Genomic DNA, 10,865 nt, shown 5'->3' with positions numbered 1-10,865 from the left:
TTCTGCATGCCAGCAGTGCTTATTTTGGCCACAGGAATGTCTATAAATAGCCCCGGGTCAGGGCTCCAGGCATTGCCATGCCCCTCATGAGTCCTCCATCCGAGCCAGCCTTCAGCCCTTCCTTCTGGATTTGGGGTGCAGAGGAGACATGGGGAAGAGCATCTCTTCAGAAAACCCAGGGTGATGTTTGTAACCCAATTATTTGCCTCCTTCCTGATCTCCCTGGCTCCAGCCCGGCTCACTGCCCAGCTGTGTCAGGGAACTGCTTTGGGGATGCCTCATGAAGTTTTGTCACCACCTCCCAGACAGGTCTGACTGCTGAAGGAGAGGCTGGTTCAATTATCCATGTGTGTTTTATAACTATTTACAGGAGACTCCATATAAACACTCCATAAAATGCCATTTTTCAGGGCAGTGTCACATCACTCCTGCCATCACCATGCTGAGGGGCAGGTGCTGGGATCATTCCCCGTGATGCTTGCAGTTGTACTTCCTACAAAATTGGATCTTTGAAAAATGGTGCAGCTGGACTTTGTTCCCCAATTAGAAAAGCTGTTTCATCCTAACTTTGCTCTGTGTGTCTTCACCCTTCTTCCCAAGCCAAAAACACCTCCCCATCAGCTTTTGCAAATCTTTCCCCACCCTGGCTGGAGGGATGACTCCACCCAGGAGATCCCAAGGCTTGCTGTGTCTTGTTTCCTCGCTGGCCAGGTGGTGGCTGGGCAGGGATTCAACTCCCTGATCTCTTTTGGGAATTGTGCTCCAGTGAGCTGTGCGTGCCCTTGGCTGGTCCCTGGAAGCCTTGGGCTGTGTTTATTTTGGAGGGATGCTGGAAATGGCACCATCCCTGGGTGCAACGCTGTATGGGGCCGTGGTGGCACATCTCAGTGGGAGTGAGCCCTTGTGAGCTTCCCTGTGACCCACAGCTCCTAAAGGGCCGTGACTCGGAGTGCCAGAATCCCAATCCCAAACTGCTGAGCACGCGTTTGCTGCTCGCTGGGCTGGTGTGACCCCGTGACTCAGAGCACAGCACAGTCACACCAGCTCATCCTCTGGCTCCTGATGTGCCACAGGGACAGGGTTGAGCCTTTTGGGGTGGGTTTGCTCTGGATATGGCCATGGGGCTGGGTTTTCCCGCAGCCTCCCCGGGAAGGGGGATGCAGGGGGAACTGGTTTGTGCAGAGCAGGAGGCTCAGTGCTCCTTGTGGAGCAGCTAAAAGGGACACCAACCCTTGGTGTAACACAGAACAAACCCTTCAAAACCTAAACCCCTTCCTGGGGGAAGATTGGGCTTTTCTAGGGAAGAGAAAGCCATTTTTTAGACACAGACAACCACCATTTGCTAATAGTTTGCACCCTTGGATGACGGGAGCAGGTTAATCCATGGAGAGGGATGGGAGCTGTGCACTGGCTGCAGGAAGGAGCATGACAAAGTTCTGAGTTATTTTGGGGGGGAAAGGAGGAAAGAAAAAAGAGGAAATATTTCTATTTCCTCATCTCTTTTGCTGCCCAGGCTTGGAGTGTCTTTGTCACGAGGAATTCCTCCAGTCAGAGGCACAGACAGGCTCCAAGTTCCCTCCACACTGACTTCCCCAAGCTGTGTCTCCTTTTTTTTGGTGGTGAGCTAATGAAATGCCTGATTCATTCTTGTTCTCCCCAGCTCTCCCCCACAGCTGCATTTCTCCAATCCAGCACAGAGCCTGCAGAAACCTCCTCCAAGGAGTGCCCCAGCTCCTTGCAGAACCCACAGCCTGGTTGGGACAAGCTGGGAATTTCTGCCTTCAAATGCTGGCTCATGTCTTGTGAGACCTTTGCTTCTGCCTCAGTTTTCCCAAAAATGGGATATTTTAGTGAGCTCCAGCTCTTGGAGATCATCCCCATGACTCCATCTATCCATCACCTGAGGAATATGGCTCTAAATTATGATTTTCTTTCTTCCTCTGGTGTCCTTGCTGCAGCTTCAAACACTGGCTGCAAGTACCTCCTGAAATTTTTCTTAAATAGTGGGATTTTAGGGCATTTTCCTCTCTGTTTCAGTGTGGGCTGCCTATGAATAGTGGGAATCTTCTGGAACAGCTTCCCCCCAAAAATGGATAGGAGCTGCTGAGCTGAAATGCTCCAGGTCTCACCTGGGTGTTGTGAAAACCCCTGTGGATCTCCGGAGCACCCACAGGTGCCTCTGCAAACACCACCTTGTTGTGGATCTGCTTCCCCAGGGGATTCACCTGCGGAACAGACGGGACAGGGACAGGCAGAGCAGGGCTGTGCCATCAGACAAGGGAACTCTGGCTGCGATGCTCCAGGCTCAGCAGTTTGTTCCCACGTAAGGGCTGGGACCAGCTCCATGCAGGAACATGCCTGGCTCCCCATCTTACCTAAGAGCTCCAGAGGGATTCAAGGTCTTCAGACCAGGAGGGTGTTGGAGCTTGATATGTTTATATTCTTAAGAGTGTTGCTGGGATCAGTTCCCAGGGGCTGTGAGGTGTTCTCTGACCCCTGGATAACTTCACATCAAGTCTGGATGATTTTTCTAAAGGACCTTCTCTAGTAAAAATTCTGGAGGAGAAACCTGTTTTGGGGGACAGGTCAGACTTGACAAGCACAATAATGTCAAGTTTTACACATCTATCATCTAGCGAGGTTTGGGAAAGACATGTCAGGTCACTAAAATAACACACATATTGTCTATAATATTGTTGTGGCTCAGCTGAGCTGTTCTTGCTTGTTGCCAGCAAACAGCCATGGCCTATCCAGCTGAGATTACATCCTGGGAAAGTAATCTCCCTGCCTGGATGCCGAGAATGTGTGAGACAGGACCTAAATAGATCCGTAAGCTCTGGGGGCAGGAGGAGGCCGGTGGGTCAGCTGGGAAGGGATATAGGATTTGGGTACAAGGGGATTTCTGGCAAAACCGAGGAGAGGCCTCATCCATGTCAGAGCCGGAAACAGAGCAGAGCTGGGGTTTATTTCTGCTCTGAACCACTTTGTGGTGGCTGCAGAGGAACCACCAGACCCCGCTGTAGTGTTGGCTGGGAGGGAAGAGGCTGCTCACCAACAAGAAGTTGATTGTTCACCCACCACAGCACTGCTGGGCTGTGAGATGTGGGGACACTGGGCAAGGTTCTCCCTGTAGTTAGTGCCTTTAGGTCCTCTCAAAACCAACAGCTATGCCCTGTAAGTAAAACCTGTGTCAGGGTTTTGCAAGCTGAGAGGTCACAAAAAACTGTTTAATGCTGGATAGGAGCGTTTTGGCAGCTCCACCTGCTCCTCGTGGGCTGGAGGAGGGCGTTCCAGCCATCCCATCTCTTCTTTTTGCAGCTGCAGAGCTACTTTGCTGCCTGTGAAGATGAGACACCGGCCATCAGAAACCACGACAAGGTCCTGCAGCGGCTCTGTGAGCACCTGGACCACGCTCTGCTGTACGGGTGAGCCTGGAGCCCACCTCTGGGATGCTGCTGTTCCCCATGGAAAAAGCCTGGTGTGGAGCCTCAGCATGGGGAAAGCATCTAGGCAGGGATTGGGGTGGAGATAATGAAGCTTTTGTTTAATTTTTCCCTGGGATTTTTCTTCCTCCAGGCTGCAAGATCTTTCCTCAGGGTACTGGGTGCTGGTCGTTCACTTCACGCGCCGGGAAGCCATCAAACAGATCGAAGTGCTGCAGCACGTGGCTACCAACCTGGGACGGAGTGAGTATTCAGTGTCCCCAGCTCTGGGCCTGGGGACACCTGGGGAGGTCCAGGTTGTGCTGAGGAGTTGGGGCTGCTTGTGGATTGAGGGAGCCATTGGAATCCAGGTTGCAGGCAAAGGAATCGCAGAATCATTAAAGGTGGAAAGGATCTCTAAGATCATCGAGTCCTACCATTAACCCAGCCCTGCCATGTCCACCACTAAACCATGTCCCCAGGTGCCACATCCACATGTAGTTTCAACATTTCCAGGGATGGTGATTCCACCACTTCCCTGGGCAGCCTGTGCCAAGGAGGTGGGAGTCCTGCTGTGACCACGTGAGGTCTCTAGAAATAATGTCACCATGCCTCGGGGTCAGGTGCTGAGGTGTAGCCCAGCTTCTGCTGCCCTGAAACCCAAGGAAAGGTTCCAGACAGATGGGAGTCCGGTGGGGCCATGCCCTCAGGAAGAGTTCCTGGCATAGGGTAGCACGTGGGAAGGATGGGAAGCCTGCAGGGCTGTGCCCTTGGGAAGGGTTCCTGGCAGATGGGGAGCTCTGTGGGGCCGTGCCCTTGGGAAGGGTTCCTGGCAGGTGGGGAGCTCTGTGGGGTCATGCTCTTGGAAAGGGTTTATGGTTGATGGAAGCCCTGTGGGGCCGTGCCCTTGGGAAGGGTTCCTGGCAGATGGGAGCTCTGTGGGGCCGTGCCCTCAGGAAGGGTTCCTGGCAGATGGGAGCTCTGTGGCGCCGTGCCCTCAGGAAGGGTTCCTGGCAGATGGGAGCATTCCTTCTTGCCCCACATCTTGCTGTAGCAGTCATGTGCATGATTCTGCATTTTCCCTGCTCCCAGTTGTCCATAGCAGATGTTCGGGACCATCGAGGCCGCTTTTGACGCAGGATGGTGCCCAGATCCTCCATGTCCTGGGCCTGTACTGGTGAGAGCAGAGCTGAGCACAGACTCCGCTGTCACCTCTCTCTGCACCAGAATTTGTGTCAAATCTCACCTGGGGTGATTCACAGCAATTCTCCCTCCACCTCTCCCAGCATTTCTGGCAGGGCTCCCATCTTGCTGGGGATACACAGTTGTGTGGCTACTTCTTCACCTGTCTCTCACCAATTTTACTCCAAATCGTGAATCCCTCACTGGCATTTTCCCTCCCAGATTTCCCCCACAGTTGCTCCCCTCAAATGATACAAATGAATGATCTGAGGAGTTTTAACTAATTCATTATTATTTCTAGGCTTGTTTCACTTCTCATGTATTTCCAGATAAATCTCTCTGCTGCTCTGTGTTCCAGGCCGGGCCTGGCTGTACCTTGCCCTCAACGAAAATTCCTTGGAGAGCTACTTGAGGCTGTTCCAGGAGAACCTCAGCCTGCTGCACAAGTATTATGTCAAGTGAGTATCCCAGCTCCTTCTCCTTTGGGCACTGTTTGACATCCCTCCTTGTCAGAAGCCAGCCTGAATTTGCCAGTGGAGGACAAGCAGCTGATCAGGGTTTGATTTTGTTCCTTGTGGGGTTTACCTGGTTGATTTAAAGGTCCCAGATGTGGACACACTGTCCTCTTATCTCTGTGAGGCCCTGCAAGCATTTCTCCTAGTTCCTGCTTTTACTCTGCAGTCCCCTTTATATTTTTCCATGGTTTCCAAGGAGCTGCCGAGCTCCTGTTCAGGCACCTGGCTCTGCTGGACACCTGGAAATGTGGCTGTAGCTCAGTTTGGGGACAGCACCTGGCCCTGCTGGACACCTGGAAATGTGGCTGTAGCTCAGTTTGGGGACAGCACATAGTGGCTGCCTGTGGAGGCAAGGAGTGGGCTGCCAGCTCTGGGGCCGATCTATGGCAGCTCAGAGACACCTCCAAAGAAGCAGAAGGGCCCTTGTAGTTGCTTCTCCTCTTTCCCACCTCTGTAAAGCTCTTTTGTTCCTCCCTGTGGCAGGAACGCCCTGGTCTGCAGTCACGATCATCTGACCTTGTTCTTAACGCTGGTGTCTGGGCTGGAGTTCATCCGCTTTGACCTGGACCTGGTGAGTGTTTGATCTGTTCTTCCGACTCTGGGAGAGCGGGAACGCGGAGCAGGGAAAGTCCAGGGTGGGACAGGTTCCAGGACTTGGTCCAGGGTGGACCTTCCTGTTGACCTTCAGCTGAAAACATGATGCTGATGCTTTTGGGAAAGACTTTTCGGTCTTTGGGGATCCAAGAATGGGATTTATTCCTGTTGCTCAGTTCTTCACTGTTTGGAGGAGGAACAAGGCAGCTGCAGGGCAGATTGGTGGGGATAAAGGAGTTGAGTTCTGCAAGTGTGGTACGAAACCCTGGTGTCCCTCCAGGAAACACAAATCCACTGGATAACCCTCGGTGAAACTGCTGGGTTTCCTCTGAAATGGACACTGAGAGGGGACGTTCAAGGGACAGTCCCACTGTTCTGGTGGGGCGGCATTTCCCCCCAGCTGTGCCAGTAACAGTGACTGGAGCCTGACTCACGCCGCGCTCCCTGCCCTGCAGGATGCTCCGTACCTGGATCTGGCCCCGTACATGCCGGATTACTACAAGCCTCAGTACCTGCTGGACTTCGAGGAGCGCCTGCCCAGCTCCGTGCACGGCTCCGACAGCCTCTCCCTCAACTCCTTCAACTCTGTCACCTCCACCAACCTGGAATGGGACGACAGTGCCATTGCTCCATCCAGCGAGGGTCAGTGGGTTTTGGGGACGGTGTGGGCAGGGCTGTGTTGTTCACACATCCCCTTCAGATAAGGCGGCAAATTTTAGACTGGAAGAGACCAAAGCAAGAGACCCAACAGCCAGACTGGGAGTGTCTCCTGTCTTACATCCTTGGGAGACAGGACAGGGGGAAATGTGTTTAAACTAAAAGAGTTTTAAATTAAAGATGGGAAATTTAGATGGGATATGAGGAAGAAATTCCCCCCTGGGAGGGTGGTGGGGCCCTGGCACCGGGTGCCCACAGGATCTGTGGCTGCCCCATCCCTGGAAGTGTCCAAGGCCAGGTTGGACAGGGCTTGGAGCACCCTGGGTTAGTGGAAGGTGTCCCTGCCCATGGCAGGGGGTCGAATTAGGTGAATTTTAAGGTCCCTTCCAACCCAAACCATTCTGTGATGATTCTGTGCCTCTGACTGGGAGAGAGGGACTTTCCCAGGCCCCATTCCTGTCCTTAGCAAGAACTGGAGGAATCTCCCCACAGAGTGAAGGCCGTGCCTGTGTCTGAATGTGGCTTCCAGGTCAGCAGGGACACAGGGCTGCAGGGGAGGTTTTTAAGTGCTTGTTTTGCTGTCCAGAGACCCACGTGTGCTGGACCTGGTGGGGAGTAGTTTCCAGAGTCTTCTCTGTGTCTGCAGTCTGGGAGACAGACAGCCAGTGGTCTCAGAGGTGCTGGTTTTTCCTGTTCATACATCTTGAGCAGGCTGATAAATTGTCCTACTCACCCCCTTATCCCTTCAGAGAGGCTGGATGTTGTTCCTGGTGACCTGGGCAGACACGTACCTTGTGCCCCATGAACCCACTGCAGCCAGAGCAGGGAGCTCCTGTCCTGCACCCATGTTCGCAGGAAGCAGCAGCTCTGCTGATGCTGTTCCTAATCCAAAATCCTGGGTTTTGTCAGTTTGAGCAAAGGGGATTCTGGAATAGAACTGGAATGGAATGAACTGTTAGCTGGATGCAGGGAATTTGGGACTGAACCCACACACAGATGGGTTCCCTCAAGACAAGGGTCACCAGTTGCCCTTGATGTGCAAGACAGAACCTCAGGTATTAAAGATGCTGAGAAGGAACAGCCTGGGATGGGCATTAAAGTTGTTTTAACAAAGGGCTTGGAAGCACAGCACTGGTTTGGGCTCACCCACATCTGCACTCAGGAAAGGGTTTGATTTCAGGGACTTGCTCATGCCAAATCTCCAGCATCCCAGGAAGCTGAGAAGGCAGGAGGAGCCTAGAAATAAAAATTAAAGGAATAAGGTTCTCTGTCCCCAGAGGGTTGGCATAAGCAGCTGTTCTGCTGCATCCCTGGGTCTGTATTCCTGCTCCTCCCTCAGCAGAGCATGTCTTGGTGCCAGACACCTCCTGCCTGTCCCTATCACTGGGTGTCCCTTGGGTTTGGCTGCATTCTCCAGCCTGTCTGGTGGATGGGTGCTTAATGCTCAAGAGAAGAGGGATTTGGAGTAGAGATCCAGGAGATTCTGGAGATGGATTTTGTGTCTGGCATCATCTCAGCCTATTCCATGTGTCCAGGCAATGGCTGTGCTGTGTGTCTCAGTTTCCCCATGCACAGAGGGGTTTGGTGCTGATGTAGGAATGCTGGACCAGGATCCAGGAGGGCAGGAATTGCTGCTGCTCCTCTGGTATGGAGGAGTTTAACTTCTCCCTGTGACTATTACCATGCTCATCACTTCAACAGGAGCATGTCTCTACCCTGAGAGTGTAGGTGGAACTGGGGATTGTAGGATCAGAGGACAAGATTTTTCCTTTAATCAGATCCCTGGCTTTGCAAACATTCATGAGTCAAACATCACAGTATCTATGGGAGGTAAGTGTGAAGTGGGGAAACGGAGGCACAGAGAGACTAAATTGCTTCCCAGAGAGGATCAAGCCTTAGGTGACACTGTTTATCTGGTTTAGCTTCCCAGCAGCTTGAATAAAGGGGCCTTCCCTGGTCCCTTTCTAGCTCCCATAACACTGTTGTTCCAGAAGGAACACCCATCAGTGCAGCTGGTTTCCATTCACATCCACATTCCCTATTTTCTCATGTGTTTCAGATACCAGTGGATGATTGTTTTGTTTCTCCCCATTCCCATCTCCCTCCCCAAATCCCCTTCACACTCTCCCCCCTCCCCACTTCCCTCCCCACTACTTGTATTTCTAATCCTGAGTTTTATCCCTCATTTTTGTAGATTATGATTTTGGAGATGTCTTTCCAGCAATGCAGACCATGCCCAGCAGAGACTGGGAAGGTGGGACACGCTCATCTCTTACAGCATTTTGGTTTCCTCTCTGCATTGCTGCCCCCTGAGCTTGCTGCATGTTCCCATGTTTGTTTCTTTAACAACCAACTGCCCTGTCCTGATGGAATTCCGTACAGGCCCAAAATGTGGGATGTGCCAGCTGCCCTCATGCCATAGATTTCCTCTGTGGGGTAAAGCACACAGGGTGCTGATTGAAAAACTGATCCACCATCATTGGTTTCCTGAAAGCCCTGGAAAACAGCTGAACTAATTATGCTGCCTTTAATTTTGGGCATTTTGCAGGGATTAATTTGGGAGGTTTTGTTTTCCCTGGATCATCCTGTCCTGAGTCAAAGCTTCTCCCGTGAAGCCACAACATCCAGCACATGGCCGTGCTCAGTTTGGCTCACTACATTTGTTATTTTTATTGATTTTACCACTTTTTAAACCCACTTACCAGCTACCTGTGGCCTTTATGGCCAAGAGCACGTGCCCAGCTTAAAGGAATTTGTTCTTCCTCCACATGCAGCCCCTGTGGACATTCTCTTTGTGCCACTGGAGCAGGACCCTGTCTGCTTCACCCCCAGAGGAAACACACCCACACTCCATCCCTTACAGCTCAAAGCTGGATGGAGCCTGATGGTACCACCTGAATATTTGGGGAATATTTGGGCAAATCTGCCTGAATTCCATGTGGCTTGCTCTTGGGCTCTAACACGCTCCCTCTTACCTTCTTCTTGCTCTTGGGCTCTAACACGCTCCCTCTTATCTTTTCTTTCCCCACGCACAGGGATGTCACAGAGGTGGTTTAACCTGTCCCTGGAGGGTACAAACCACATTTCCAAACCCAGGGTGCAGCCAACAGCTCCAGTGTGGGTGTTGGGTGGAGGCTGGGAGAAGCTGAGGGGTGCTGGGGGCAGATCCCTCTGGATCTGAGGTGCACACAGCTCCCATGTGCAGGGTGGTGCTGCTGGGATCCAGCACTGCTCCAGGCTGAGCTTCCTCAGCCACAGGGAAATTGTCATCAGAACCCCCGGCCAGGTCAGCTCACAGATGGATTCCTCGCTGTGGGGACAGAGCAGAGGTTAAGAAGGTTGTGCTGTTCCCCATTTTCAGCAAATGCATTTTGCGATGAAATTCTGCATTTTGGACAAAGGTTGTTTTGTCTCACCAGAACCAGCAGGATTTAGGCCAAAGAAGTGATGTGGATTTGGTGGTGCAGCCTGGGAACCCAGGGCTGAAACAGCTTTTAAATGTTTTGTTTTGTTTTATTTATGGTTGGACTCGATTATCTTGGAGGATCTTTCCAACCTAAGCAGTTCCATGAATTTCCCTTTAATGCAGGTATTAAAACCCGATTGACTTCCCTGGTAGAGCTCACACCCTGCTCCAGGGCAGGTTTTTCAGTGGGAACAAAGTGGCATTTTGGAATCATCCAGCACAAACTGCCTGGATTAGAGTTTTACAAGAGGTTTCATTCTCCACCTCAAATCCTACAGCCCAAATCAGTCTGCCAGGGCTGTGCTTTTCTTCCCAAGGGTCTTTTTAGCTGGCTGTGGAAAGGAATCATAGAACCATGGAATGGTTTGGGTTGGAAGGGACCTTAAAGATCATTTCATTCCAATCCCTTGTCGTGGGCAGGGACACCTTCCACCAGACCAGGAATGGTGCTGGAGAAGAGAAGGGCATGGATAACCTTCCTTTAACCATGATTTTGGATGGATAATGGATAATAATAGTCCCAGCATGACTCTTGCAGCCCTTCTCCACTGCTTTTTTTCCCTCTGAAGACTAACATGGGCCCAGCTGTTCGTGCTCCGCCCCATCTGTGCCACCTGCTGTCCTCAGACCCCCATGAGTGCTGTGTTCTCCCTCCAGCACACTCCAGCCCCCGTGAGTGTCTCATGTGAGCAGAGGAGAGCAGCCAGCTCCCTCAGGATCGCTGTTCCATGGGCTGGCTCCATGTCTGCCCTTCAAGCCGAGCAAGCCCCTTCCCACGGCCCTAAGGCAGGGGAGAACCAGCAGCCGCGTTGCTCGCTGTCATCTTGCTCAGGAACAACGGCCCCGAGTCCCCTCAAACTCTTCCTACAGACACTGCCTCTGCTCCTCAATCCGGCTGCCGGCTCCTGGGTGATGGAGCTGTTGTGTTCAGGCATTCTCTGAACTGCAGGGGGGTGCTGGGTCTCACGCTGGCCTTCCTGTCCCTCCTCGCCAGGAGGGTGCCCACACAGTGCCCCGAGTCCCCAGCGT

At 52.3% G+C, this 10,865-nt stretch overlaps 1 protein-coding gene across 1 annotated transcript in view; it reads left to right on the top strand.

Annotated features, from left to right (window-relative positions):
- Positions 1-2,741: 2,741 nt before the first annotated feature.
- The window catches only part of PLEKHM2 (pleckstrin homology and RUN domain containing M2), a 15,467-nt gene continuing 7,343 nt past the window's right edge, over positions 2,742-10,865 (top strand). The window contains exons 1-7 of the mRNA XM_017732699.1: positions 2,742-2,775; positions 3,242-3,425; positions 3,577-3,686; positions 4,963-5,062; positions 5,603-5,690; positions 6,169-6,355; positions 8,565-8,674. Of these exons, the coding sequence (XP_017588188.1) occupies positions 2,742-2,775; positions 3,242-3,425; positions 3,577-3,686; positions 4,963-5,062; positions 5,603-5,690; positions 6,169-6,355; positions 8,565-8,674 (813 nt within the window). The remainder of the gene's footprint in view (positions 2,776-3,241; positions 3,426-3,576; positions 3,687-4,962; positions 5,063-5,602; positions 5,691-6,168; positions 6,356-8,564; positions 8,675-10,865) is intronic.

The sequence above is a fragment of the Corvus brachyrhynchos genome, unplaced genomic scaffold, assembly GCF_000691975.1.
Source record: "Corvus brachyrhynchos isolate BGI_N302 unplaced genomic scaffold, ASM69197v1 scaffold215, whole genome shotgun sequence".
Lineage (NCBI taxonomy): Eukaryota > Metazoa > Chordata > Aves > Passeriformes > Corvidae > Corvus > Corvus brachyrhynchos.
The sequence above is the reverse complement of the archived record's forward strand: the minus strand, read 5'-3'. Positions and strand labels throughout refer to the sequence as shown.